Raw genomic sequence first — 14,321 nt, 5'->3', positions numbered from 1 at the left:
GAACAAGCCAAACTTTCTCAACCTGCCTTCATATGAGTGGTGCTCCAGCCATGTGATCACTCGAGGTGTTACTGATTGCCACCTATACTGTTCTTTTACTAAGACTTGTCACCCCAGTGTCATATAGACCTTGCCCTGCTATAATTCAGGATCACCTTCACCATCTGAATAGCTCAAATGGGCACAGGAAAGCTTTCCTCAATCATCTCAGTGCAGGACAGCCATCTATGGAGGCAACAGCTCTTCTGCCCTGGAGCTCTCCAACAAGGAATAAGCATTTCTGGCCCTGAATAACTGTCCTCCCTTTATGCCCCTAAAGAAAACAAAACATGTCTCCTTCCCCCAACCCCTGCCACCCTCCAATTAAATTGTTTGGCTCACCCAAATTTCAAACACTGAACTCTTAACCCAGTCTGTGTTATCGCAACATAAGGCTGCCAGCACAGGTGAACCCTCCGCAGCACCCACAGTACTGAAACTGGAGCATCCCACCAGGCTATTCAGCAAGAACACTACTCCCATGAGAAAACGGATTCCAGCTGCCTGCCCAGGACACTGCTGCTGGCTGCAACAACATCCTGACATGGGACAGGCTCAGCCAAACCTCCTGCTTCATGCATTGTTGAGCTGAGAGGCCCCTCTCCAGAGTCCTTGTAGGCCCCTTTAGTCACTGGAAGGCTGCTACAAGTCTCCCCAAAGCCCTGAACAAGCCAAACTTTCTCAACCTGCCTTCATATGAGTGGTGCTCCAGCCATGTGATCACTTGAGGTGTTACTGATTGCCACCTATACTGTTCTTTTACTAAGACTTGTCACCCCAGTGTCATATAGACCTTGCCCTGCTATAATTCAGGATCACCTTCACCATCTGAATAGCTCAAATGGGCACAGGAAAGCTTTCCTCAATCATCTCAGTGCAGGACAGCCATCTATGGAGGCAACAGCTCTTCTGCCCTGGAGCTCTCCAACAAGGAATAAGCATTTCTGGCCCTGAATAACTGTCCTCCCTTTATGCCCCTAAAGAAAACAAAACATGTCTCCTTCCCCCAACCCCTGCCACCCTCCAATTAAATTGTTTGGCTCACCCAAATTTCAAACACTGAACTCTTAACCCAGTCTGTGTTATCGCAACATAAGGCTGCCAGCACAGGTGAACCCTCCGCAGCACCCACAGTACTGAAACTGGAGCATCCCACCAGGCTATTCAGCAAGAACACTACTCCCATGAGAAAACGGATTCCAGCTGCCTGCCCAGGACACTGCTGCTGGCTGCAACAACATCCTGACATGGGACAGGCTCAGCCAAACCTCCTGCTTCATGCATTGTTGAGCTGAGAGGTTTTTAACAGCTAAAAAGGAAATGTTCAACTGAGTGTTATTTTCATAAGCTACTCAGGGAATAAGGCTTGTAGGAGAAGGTATTAGCTACAAGTAAGCCAGCTTTCATTTCATAAACACCTTTCATTTGTCAAGTGTCATTTTGAGCAAAATAAGATACATAGTCTCCTCTTGCCTTCATTCACACTTCTGAGCCAAACCTGAGGGCCATGTAACACCAGTGTCAAAAAATCCTCTTAATTTACATAAAAAGAATACCTTAATGGGATAAATTACCTTTTGGATCATTAGCAATGCAAATGGCATGGAGAGGCATTAAAACCAAAACCAGATTATTGGAAGGTGTATTTTTCACACTTTATTATTGGAAAATAAGGTGTATTTCTAGTAAGTAACTTCAAAGGGAGAGTGCCTTGCCCATAAATGTCTGAGTGTCTGTTTAGTAAAGTGGAATGTGCATATCTGTGAAACCCAAGTGAAAACATGGGGCTATAGAAAATATACAACACATATGTGAACATCAATTCTAAACTTTTACATTCCCAAAGAGTTCAGATGTTACTATTTTCAGACACACCTACGGTTTTATGCTATCTAATAGTATCTAATTTTGAAGCTGCCATGGTTTAAGGCAGCTTCAAAATTATGCTTAGACAGGCTAGAAAAACTAAACAGAAAACCTCTGCAAGAGAGAAGAATAATTTATTTCTTTTACTGTCTTTTATGACAACTGTTAATGGCAAATGGCATACTGTTACACTCCAGTTTGCCTAAGACCCCAGTGTGGAAGACACTTGTCTTTCATATCACTGAGAAAGCATTAACTTCAGCAAAAAAAAGAAGTGTCTGCTGTATTCACCGAATTTAGCAGTCCAGATTTCAACAGTGCTCTCATAGAAACCAAGAAACTCTCATTAATTCCAAGGGGTGAAGGTCGCGAAAATCCTAAATATGTTTTACTAATAGAATTCATCTTGCTAATAAGCTGGCATGTGAACCCATTTTTTCTGGCTGCTGAAAGGAGCTTGTGGTTTGCTTTTATTCTTCTGAACACAATTAGCAAAGCACTCCAGCGGCTGAATAGACCTATTCAGTTGAACAAATTATTCCCGGGCAGGGCTTTTTTTGTTGAGGGTTTTCTTTTTTATTGAATCTCCCCAAAACTCCCATCCTGGTGCAGTCAGAAGAGACACAAAAGCCTGCCTGTCATTAGTCTTTCCTGCCTGTGCCTGAAGAAAGACAAGTGGGACCTTACACTGCTGAATACATTACATTTTCAGCATCTCTCACAGTGACATGACTGAATTGCTCACTTCTCCCAACCCTTATCTTAGCTGGTGTACAATCCTAATTAAAAGGCTGACGTAAGGCATACACACAAGGAAGAGTCTGGCACGGATGTTATGGATGAGATGATAAACTTTATGAGCACAGCTACCTCCCACATAGCTTTTGTAGTTAACTGTTGGAGTTTGAACTGTTGGAGTTCTTATGGGCACCATTTCTCATTTCAAAGGGCTAAAAATGCTCAATAAAACAGAACTGCCCTTTCTAATAGGTAGTAGCATTTCACTGATGTAGTTAATCTATGTAGCTCATTCTTTCACTGAGATAACTTTGCAGGCAAATTGGGCTCAAGCTCTCTTCTCTTGCTGCTCATTTTTCAGTGTGAAAAGGGCTGTGGGTAGGGTAAAAATCCACATATCCACCTCGTGAACAATGCTGTCATGTAATTAACACAGCAGAACTATTTGTTTAATTAGTCACATTTTCAGCCTTTAAATAAGAAAAAAAAAAAAAACCAAGCCATGGGTGGTCTGTAACCTCAGAAGAGCAAATACACCATGCTGTAAAATCATCCCAGCTCAGAATACTAGGTAGGACATAAAAAAAAGCATTTATTGAATTCTAAGCCTGAGTCAGGAACAGAAGGTGCATTAAGAGCTTCCCAACTGCAGCTTACCACCAATTCATTAAGTGTTCGGCATTATTTAATAAAAATGGCTTATGCATCTACTTTAACTGAAACACTATTTATTCATAAACATTTTTAACTAGAGTATCTGTTGGGACTTATTCACACACCAGTTCAGGGACAGTTTCAAATTCTTCCTTCAGGTAAATGCATTCAATACCCATTGCTGTCTGCTTCATCTAGGCTGTAAGTCTGCAAGCAGAGCTAGGCCTGTATTTTGCAATTAAACCAAGGATCTCAACTAATTTATAGAGACCAGGACACGTTGCTGTTAATGTCTTGGTAAAGTATTAACATTACAGAAGTGAGAAAACTCCTATAATCTGTGTAATAGCATTAAAATGATTCTACTGTCCTTATGCCTGAATCCCAAATTTGAAAATAAATTCTCTTTTTTTGGCTATTTTATCATAGAATCACAGAATGGTTTGTGTTGGAAGGGAACTTAAAGCTCATCCAGTTCCAATTTCCTGCCTTGGGCAGGGATACCTTCCTCTAAACCAGGTTGCTCAAAGCCCCATCCAACGTGGCCTTGAACACTGTCAGGGATGGGGCAGCCACAACTCCTCTGGTCAACATGTGCCAGGGCCTCAGCACCCTCACAGGGAAGAACTTGTGCCTAAGAGCTTACCTCAATCTCCTCTCTGTCAGTTTAAACCCATTCCCCCTTGTCCTGTTACTACACAGCCTTGTAAAAAGCCACTCTCAAGCTTTCCTGTAGCCCCCTTTAGGTACTGAAGGTCTCCTGGGAGTTTTCCCCAGCTCTCAGCCTGTTCCTACACCAGAAAAGTTTGCTTTATCAGAGAAGTCTGTCTCCAGGTAGGCACTAAATAAAATGGTCAGACCTTCTACAGAACTAGAGTTGGCTCTTGAACAAAAGTCATGACACTACTGAGTGTTGAAACAAGGGCTGAGCACATCTGAGGCTTCAGCCCACAGTTCTTCCGGTTACATTAACAGGACAGTAACTGCTTTCAGACTCTGGAAGTGGTGACCAAGCAAAGTAGTAATATTTGCTAATGGACTCAGGCAGCTGTTGCAATGGGATGTTGCAATGGGACATTGCAGACAGGGAACATCATCATTTTTAGCCCCACCCTATGCAACTACTACCTATCCAAACACAAGCTGGTTTCTCAGAACCTCTCTGCCACTCTTAATTTCTGAAGCTTAAGGGAACTTTTTGCTTTACAAGAGAGATACCTTTACAAGAGAGAGAGGAGTAAGAGAAATTCTACGCTTTATAGCTCACTCACAAGGGACAAGTTTTTCCCACCTTCCCTACTTCCACAGCATAACACACATGCAGAAACAACAGCATTTCCTGAACTTGTAAAGATGTACCCATAACAGATTTTTCTCTTTTCTGTGTAATCTCACAGCTGGACATGAAGATGGCCAACACTCTTTGACCCGTTACTCCTCCCAGGGCCATATGTGTTCTCCATCTGGCAACTGGATAGCTGCTGCTTTAGGACTTTGCCCTTTTTGTCTCCCTTATCTTTCCTTCTGTCATCTGCTTATTTTCCATTTTTATGGTATTCTTTTTTGGTAGATAATAATGCCTTCAGGATTAGTGCTGGTAAGAGGCCAGGACAAAATGGCAGCATTAACGACTTTTGTTTGAGTTAGGGTCAAAGAGAGATAATTTAGACCACAGACCTGGGGCCCCATTTTCCCATGACATTGGAAAAATCCACACAGAGAAGTAGAAACACTGAATGCTTCAAATCCAAACCTCCCTGAGTTTATCCTCCTGGTACACAGCTTGCAGAAAAGGATGAGGATTACATTTCAACACCCGTGGACAGGACTTGAGATGGACTGTACCACTATCTATTCTTTCTGCCTATTTTTTGTTTTCAGGAGCAGAATCCAGCATGGAAAAATCCACCTCTGTGGCTTCCCACCCCCACAGCTCAAGGACATCTCCTCCTAAGCTTCCCTTCTGGGACACAGCCTTACTTAGCATGTGCCCAGGCCAAAAATGCTGCTTTCTTCCCATGCTGCCAAAAGATGCGCTGTTAGTGACATGCCCACTGCCCACATACCTCTCAGAGAGGAAGGAACTGGCCCTCACTTTGGTTTTTTGGTTTTCCCCATTATTTTTTAATTTTTTATTTTTTTTAAGCCTGAAGACTGCCCTAAAATGCTTCTGCTCTGAACACAGGAGCAGGGCAATCAGTTAAAGGAATAGGCAGTATCTCTTTCCCACTGGCCAAAGCGGGGAACTGTAAAATTCATCATAAATGATGAAAAGCAAGGCAGGTAGTTAAAATTCACACACTGTTAATGAGGTAACGCAGCTAATGGCTTTTCATATATTCAATCCTAGGGTACTCCTCTTAAAGAGATTTTATTTTCCTATAGGGTTAGGAGGATGAGAAAAAGCAGGTAGGGGAGGCTCTGCTGAAATCTATGTGAATGAAGCATTCGTGTAATACCAGGACACCCTGCATTTGAAACCAGACCTTCTTCCCATGATCTGTAGCTGCTCCACAGGGAAACCCAGATCCCTATGGCCTCCATCATTAGCTTCCCATGAGGACTGATAGCAAGAAGCTGTGGTAGGTGCCACAACATAGAGAGACTGGGAAGGGTGCAGAAAGCCAGGTGGGAAAGGAAAAGTGGGAAGAGAAGCAGGAGAAGCAGCAGCAGCAAGAGGGCCCCATGTTACTGCCTGGTCCCAGCAAAGGGTGATGGTTTTGTGAGGGAGTGGTTGGAGCAAGATGAAAAGCTCTGGATCACATCTGGGAGCAGGATACAGGGAGAGGCAGCCCTCAGAGCCAGGCAGAAGGTGGTCAAGGATTAGTAGGGGGCATGGCACCTGCACAGTTGCCCTGGGACAGTCAGGAGCACTGCCAGCATGGGTGGCTGATTGCACAAGCAACCGTGAAGTGAGGAAAGAGAAAAGAGGCCTTCTGGCAGTGCTGACGCTGCTGTGCAAGGAGTCTCCCTGACAAACATTAGTCTGCAAAATCTCCTATCTGCTGGCATGGGAGGATTTGCTTTCTCATGCATTCTGCTTGACCACAACAGCTCTTGCATCTATCCAGTGTTTATCAACACTGAACTTGCATAAGGTTCAGTGGGTCCCCATCCTAAAGAACAGCAAAGCATATCCCTGCCTGTCCCAAAACCACCTGCAGACCACTCCTCTCATCCAGGGAAATATCAAGCTGCCCAGACAAAACTGTGGGTGCCTGGATTTTTGATACTCAAATTTCTCACAAACCACAACGTAAAGCATGTGGCAGATTTTCAAGGTATGTATCTTATTAATTGACACCTGCAAAAGGGCACATAGAGGCAAAAATGGAGGAAGAGCACAAATTACAGTCTTACGCCTTGTTAAAATCTCATTTAGCAGGTTCTTCAGAAAGCAGCACCTTGAAATCAGCAGTTGGGATTTATCCAGTAACTCAAAGAATGAAAAAAAAAGGCCACTTCTGCCTGCCTAGACTTTCAAAGATTCACAGGAATGACATGTCAGTAATGTGATTCAACCTTAACATTTAGATTAGATCAGGGTGGTGAGGCACTGGAACGTGCTGCCCAGAGGAGTTGTGGCTGCCCCATCCCTGGCAGTGTCCAAGGCCAGGTTGGACAGGGCTTGAAGCAACCTAGCAGAAGATGTTCCTGCCCATGGCAGGGGGTTGGAACTGGATGAGCTTTGAGGTCCTTTCCAACCCAAACCATTCTATGATTTTAAGTAAAATATCTAAATAAAATATATTCAAGTTCTAAGAAGCACCAGTTTCCTGAAGACGGCTGAGGTTATGGAATGAACTGCAGGAAAGGTCATTCATTAACACCAAATTTAAGTTTATCGCTTGTGTTTTGAAGGAAAGAAGGTGCCTCCACCTGTGAGGGACACATTGCTTAAAGCAAAGATGAGATAGGTGCCTAAGTGAGAGCTGGCAAATGAGGAAGTTGAGTTGCTTTCTTGAGTTTCAGGCATAAATTCCTAGCTCTCATTTCCTACAGTTAAAGACTTACCAAACTCTCTTCAAGCCTCTTTTCTTTACAAATGAATCTGAAAAGTTTACTCCCCATAATTAGGAAAGCTAACTCTCTGTAAAGTGCTTGTATCAGCATGCAGAAGTCCTTTTAGGTATGTGCTGTACATTCTCACTTTCATAGAAGACTTCTGTGAAGATGCCTAATAAACTAGCTTAGCAGGAACTCAAAAGCAATTTTTAGAGACAACCTAAATGTGCTTGGTTAAGAAATAAGACTTCCTTTCTCATTCAGATCAAGAAAAGCTTCATCAGATGCAATACAGAGAGTAATTTTCTGAGACCTAGTTCTATTAAAAAAAAATAAATTATTGAGAGAAACCAAACAAGAATGATACAGATTTTTTTGCCTGTTGAAGTGATTGGCAAGAGACATAGAGCGACCTGGCAATCTGCCTTTCTCCAGTGTTGCTGCTGATGAATAAGGGGATGAACACAGTGCAACTGGTCATGGATGGTGATGTATAGACCTGGTGCACCTAGACCAAGTCTATTTTCACTATTTCCATTATCCAGAAGAAAAGAAGAAATAAATACATAGAAGATATTACACAGGCAGCAGCAGGATTTTATAACTAAACACATCATTCTGTCCTGATAAGGTCTCACAGCTACTTTTGCTTTAATTAGGTGTGTGGTTTTGAAGATGCTAAGACCTGAAGCCTGTCATCATGTACTTACATAGTCATCCTCATGCAGACCTTGCTTCTGAACAGAACTTTTCACCTCCAGGGAAAACTTCTCAAACTCAGGCTTCACGGTCCTCAGCAGAGTGACGGTTTGGAGGTATGAGTATGCCTTCTTGGCTTCAAGGTCATGTTTGTCTCCTCTTCTCCAAGAGCCATTTCCTAAAGGGAAAACAAGAATATTTCCAACTCCAAATGAGGTACTATTACAGGGTTGCCTTCATTTTTCCTCCCAGAAGACCCCTCTACTGCACCTTGGGGAAATGGCAGAATACAAGACAGAACTAAACCTGCTCCAAGACATGCAGGAAACCAGGCAGGGAAGAATGGCTGTTGGGAAGTAAACCTGAAAACATATGGACAAGTTTACTCCCATGCTGCGCTTGCTTATTTTTAAAGGGTGGGATGAAGCCTAAGTGTAAGAAAACATCTCTGACTGAAAAACATGTGCCAGATCTCAAACACAAAGATATTTAAGTGAGGAAGGATTCAACCACAAAATTTGTTACACATCACTCCATCAGTAACACTCTTGGACAGTCAGAAAAGCATCAGTAAAGTCAACAGTATGATCATCACTTTCTTTCTTTTTTGACAATAAACATAATTGGAGAATTGCTCCGCTTCCTCAAAGAGAAGGAACAAAGGACCTGCACTTCTCTGGGAGGACAAATCTTTCCTCCTGCTGCTTTTCGCCCTGGGACAGCTCTTATCACTCCCAGCACAGGGTGGGAGGCACAGGACCACCTGAGCTCTTGTACCTCTCTTTTCTACCCCAGGAAAGCCTTATTTACCATAGCTCAGCATCAGCTGAGCTATTCTTTCCCAATACAAAGTTTAACTGGTCAAAATTACTTATGCCAGGACTTTATTTATCAGACCTGATGAAAACACTGGAGAGCAGCTAACATCCTACTGTCCAGTTTTGGTGTCAGAGGTAGCACTATCCCCTTCAGTGCTTGCACCCTGCCCTTGTTACTGCTTTTGAAAACGAAGAAATACACATCTGGCAATGGTAAGCTAGGACATCTTCCTAGCTTCCCCACAAGAGGGTACAAGTCCTGCCACAAGCTTTAAAGCCGAAATCCTCTGCCCCAGCTGTGGTTACCTGCATTTCAGAGGTGCAGTATTCAAGAAACACGGCAGAGACTACAGCACAGGGGGCTTTGCTATAGTTTTGATTTACAAATGGAGGTTAAAACGAGAAGGATTATAGACAGGGGGGTCTATATTCTCCCCATCTAATTATAGTGTTGGTAGAACGTAAGTTTCTGTCCTGGACAGTATGCATACTTGTTTATAAAAACCCAGACACTGGGAGCAGCGATACATCCACTTGCATAACAGCGTTCCGAGAATAATTTACGTATTTAAATTCCTCCATGGACTATTTTGTGGGAGGTCCTCTTGCCACAGTGCTTACGTGCCATTATTGCAGCTTTGGCATCTAGCGTGTCTGCTCTTCTGAAAAATTAAAAACATTCAGAACAGAGGGCAGCAGCAAACTGCAACACGGTCATCTGACCTTCACGGCACAGTGCCACTCTTCCAATCACACCCAGTCTTGGGTTTTGCATCTTTTATAAGGTACACAATCTACTATTGTCAGGCACTGGTAGCAAGGAATTTTAAGGGAATTTCAGTACATCTCTCCTTTATGCTTGTTTTCCACATGTGATGACCATCTGCACAAAAGTTAACTTCTGATGCACAGTCGTTTCACTCTTCATGGAAAACACATCCACAAAGAAACAGAAAAACAGGTTTAAAGGAATTATTAGAAACATCAGGAAATGCCATGTTCTAACTACACTACATCAGAAGACAGACAGTTTTTATTAATCCCTTGGAAAAGCAGTAAGACCTGTGATGCAGAGGAGGATGGTGCTGAGGCTCCCACACAAAGGTGGGGCAAACAGATATTGCATGGAGGTCCCACGCCAGGATGGCACAGCACTGCCCTGTTGGGACAAAGTGCTGCCTACTGGGGGCTGCATCACTGCAGACACCAACCCCACATCAGCTGTGACACCACGGTCCCTCCTGGGACAGTGTGCTGAGTCTGGGGACTGCACACTGCCTCATATAACTGTCGCTACCTCCTAGCAAATACCATCCCTGAAAGCAAAATCATTCCAAAATGCAGCATTCCCACCTCCTGCAAACACTGTTCTTATGCGACTGAAGTTAGAATCATAGAACACTTAAGGTTGGAAAGGACCTTAACATCATCAAGTTCCAACCCCCTGCCATGGGCAGGGACACCTCGCTCTAAACACTATCACCCAAGCCCTCGTCCAACCTGGCCTTGAACACTGCCAGGGATGGAGCATTCACAACCTCCTTGGGCAACCTATTCCAGTGCCTCACCACCCTAATAGGAAAGAATTTCCTCCTTATATCCAATCTAAACTTCCCCCGTTTAAGTTTTAACCCATTACCCCTTGTCCTGTCACTACAGTCCCTAATGAAGAGTCCCTCCCCAGCATCCTTATATCCCCACTTCAGATACTGGAAGGCTGCTCTGAGGTCTCCACGCAGCCTTCTCTTCTCCAGGCTGAACAGCCCCAACTTTCTCAGTGTATCTTCATATGGGAGGTGCTCCAGTCCCTGGATCATCCTCATGCCCCTCCTCTGGACTTGTTCTAACAGCTCCATGTTGTTATGTTGAGAACACCAGAACTGCACACAATACTCCAAGTGAGGTCTCACAAGAGCAGAGTAGAGGGGCAGGATCACCTCCTTTGACCTGCTGCTGGTCACGCTCCTTTTGACACAGCCCAGGATACGGTTGGCTTTCTGGGTTGCGAAAAGCTGGAAGGGCAACTCTGAAGTGTCTCAGACGTTTTCAGTACTTCCCAGGTAGTCACCCTGAGCTCATTTCAGCCAAGGCAAGGAAACCATCAGCTGTAGGGGGTGATTCATCTGAGACACTATGGACAGCTGAAGATGAGGTGAATCATTGTCCAGGGGCACCTGCTTCTCTCCTGTGACTCGAAAGGGGGCCCACCTCACACACAGACTTGTACCTATGGCCAGGTGAATCACTTCTGATGCATTTCTACTCTATGAGATGAAACACAGCAGTAGCACAGCAGTAATGAGCCACTGCCATCAGCCAGAGGGGTTATTTGATCAGTGATTTCTAGTAAAGCCAAGCCTGCAAAGCTCCTAGTGTCTACAGAAGCGCCAAAACTTCAGTGTTTTGTGACTGCTGACAAGGGTAGACCTTCAGCTTTTTTGCTCTGGTTCTGATTAAGGCTGCAATGCCAAATGGTTTTCCCTACACCACAAAGGATAAAGTCATTCCAAATTCAACTCAACAAAAAGAAAACCTTGATTCAAACCACTGGTTTTGATCTCATTCTGCAACTTTATCTTTTACTTTTTTAACTGATGTCCTTACTACCTGGCAAAACTCGGAACCTCTTTAGCTAAGCTAGACAATACATGGAGCAGCACCTGTACTTCTGTACATATCTGTATCTCCGAATTTAAACAGATACATACTGAGCTCTTCAACAATCATCACTGTTTACTGTAAAATGATCTTAAATATGGTAGATGAGTAACAAAAAGTTTATGCAAAAGAAAATTTAGCTCACAATTATCTAATTTCTTAAACAAAATACATCATCCTCTTGTGAATTCAGCTGTTCCCATTGGTTCACTTTTTGAGGCTTAGAAGAAAGAAAAAAAAACCAAGTTTTCCTCCTTTCTCAACTCCCACTTGATTTTCAATTTTAAATGAATTTGTCATTGTAGTGAATAAATTAAGGCAGCCCATAGGATGGAAATTATCTTCTCTGCACCTGCAAAAGAGGGTGCTCCTTTCAAAAGCCATGTTGACACTTAAGCAAAACCTAGTTCCCAGGCATGAACTCTCCTTAGCTTCAGCCACCTGATGCTGTTTAAAATGCAGCAAAAAACATCAGTATTACTTTAACTGAGACAGCTGTAAGCAGCTGAGAGCAGGTTTAGTCGCTGCCACACAATCCCATGATATCAAATGTAATTGAACGTAGGGACATTTCAAAATGCAAATGTATTTAATTTACATTTTAAAGTCATATTTTAAATTGACAAATCTGATCCTTTTTACTCAGACGTGGAATCAGCCACCTTTACCCACTCTACTCTAGTAAATCTGGACAGGCTATGTCCCATCCAGTGCTTTGCTTTCAACACAACACTACTGAACACTCTTGCTGATGCAGTTTCTGATCGAAAGCTGAAACAAATTAGACATGTGAATCCCCCGGCACAGAGATGACTTCTGGAGACCCAGGCCCTGTGGCTGCCCATGGCTCTGGCCATTGCTGGTGCCTCTTTCCAGACACCTTCATGAACCGCAGGCCACGGGCAGCCAGGAATACCCTGAGATGTGACAGTGACAAGCTGGGGATTGTGCAAGCTACCTAGAGCTGAGCACACATGCCACAGCACAGGGTACCCACACCTGGCTGCTATAACCATTGTCTTCATCTTGTGCTGCTCCCCCTACAACTAAGCAAGTAACACCTATAGTGTTTTTGGGACCTTGTGATCAACCAGTGGCAACTATAGCCATCAGCTCTTTTTCACTTGCAATACCAGAGCCCCAGGGGAAGATAACTGCAACAGCAGGGAGAGACAGTGGAATATTTTGGGACTCAGTGCTGCATATTTTGAGCCTAACAGATCTAAAAATATTACCAGGCTTACACAAGATTTTGTAACATAGTTGGTCAGGAAGGAAGAACATTACCATATGATGAGCTGTTGAAGAGTTCAATATTGAAGAAAGCGTAGTCCCCATTGGTCATTCCTTGCCTATGAGCAGCCAGCATGATGTTCCTGATTGTGTCACCGCTGGCACACATGATTACAACTGGTGGAAGAAAATGAGGAACACAGATAAGAGGCAGTTCAAGAACTTCAGGGAACAGGCTGTTAAAGCATGAGTGCTGCCGGAGACAGTGACCCCAGCTGTCCTCTCAGTATTGCAACAAACACGCCAACACAGATAGCAAACAAAGCTCATTTCCCAAGCTGCTGATGGAAGACAGGTACCAAACATGGATGCTTCTTCCTCCTTCCTTGTCTCCTCTGAAAATAATTAAATAGAGCCTGTGTGCGACCCAAGTTCTTTTTATCCCTCCAACATGTGGTAAGTTCTGGCTTCAAAGTTCTTCAACTGCATGTATTTGTGGAGTTGACTGCAACCATAAGCCTCAGTTGTTACTTCTAAGTGTCACTTAAAAGTACTTAGTGAAGTACACTACCTAAGACAATCTCAAGATAAAGAACTAAGGTCATACAATGGCATTACCATTTTAAGTTCCCTTCCATTTAACAGTTTGGTGTAGAGTCATCTTGCCTACAATTCAGCTATCTAAAATTTAAGTACCTGGTGTAGAATTTGTTGCCTCTCTACCATTAACAGAGAGAAACATTTCTGCAGCTAAGGACAATCTCTTCAGAATGTGACTTTCTCCCCAGGGACTATACAGTAAGCCTAGTCAACGACCTCTGAAATGACACTTAATATTCAGAAATGGGAAAAGCAAATGCCGCTTTCTAAGTGTGAAGATTAAAGGTGGTTACAAGATTAAATGCCACAGAGACTTGTTTATAAAGGACCAAGAGCTAAGCAGGGGCTTTGCTGCTACAATAGGACCTACAAGTCCACAGGTGTGTTCCATGTGGGCACCACAATCCACTTTGTGACAGCTGTGGCTGAGAAGCCTCTTCCCTAACCTGAGGGCAGGAGGCAACTACTCCCCTTGCACCTTTCCCTCTGCAAAGGGAAAGCATAAACTCAAGGTGAGGTCTTCAGCAGTTGTGACACAGCTCCCCCACTGAGCATGTTACACTATAAACTTCTTTATAGGTTCACAAGTCTGTGGCTGTGAAGCTACTGACATCAGAGGGAGCTGCAAAGTATTGTACCAGTGTGCGCTCTGGGGCTATATCCTACAGCAAAGTCATAAGAGATCCTGTTGGGATGGTAATTCAAAACCAATTGCGTGCACATTTCCAAGAACACCGTCACGCATGGCAGGGCTCAAAAGATACAATAATGTACGCAAATATTTTGAACCCAACAATAAAACTGAATCAAAACCACATTCAGCTTTTCTGAGTAGAAGTGTTTGCTGTTGTAAGAAATCAAAAGGCCAAACAGGCCAAACCTTTTTCACACACAATGAATCTTCTCCTATCACTTTTCTGGTTGGATGCCATCACAGGCATACAGCTCCAGATGAGCCGCCAGGGTGAGTCATGTTCAGTACATCCCCACACTTCAGGAGAGTTATACCAT

The 14,321-nt window shown here is 43.6% G+C and overlaps 1 protein-coding gene across 2 annotated transcripts in view; it reads right to left on the bottom strand.

Annotated features, from left to right (window-relative positions):
- Nucleotides 1-14,321, bottom strand: part of NPR3 (natriuretic peptide receptor 3) — a 40,791-nt gene that overhangs the window by 22,344 nt on the left and 4,126 nt on the right. For both annotated transcript variants that reach the window (XM_061354728.1, XM_061354729.1), the window contains exons 2-3: nt 12,765-12,887; nt 8,013-8,179 (exon numbers count right to left, since the gene is read on the bottom strand). In XM_061354728.1, coding sequence (XP_061210712.1) covers nt 8,013-8,179; nt 12,765-12,887 — 290 coding nt within the window. The remainder of the gene's footprint in view (nt 1-8,012; nt 8,180-12,764; nt 12,888-14,321) is intronic.

Source organism: Neopsephotus bourkii, unplaced genomic scaffold (assembly GCF_033783945.1).
Source record: "Neopsephotus bourkii isolate Nb327-2 ecotype Australia unplaced genomic scaffold, CSIRO-AGI_Nbou_v1 NB_744, whole genome shotgun sequence".
In the NCBI taxonomy this organism is placed as follows: Eukaryota; Metazoa; Chordata; class Aves; order Psittaciformes; family Psittacidae; genus Neopsephotus; species Neopsephotus bourkii.
Note: the sequence above shows the minus strand (reverse complement) of the source record. Positions and strands in the feature narration are given on the sequence as shown.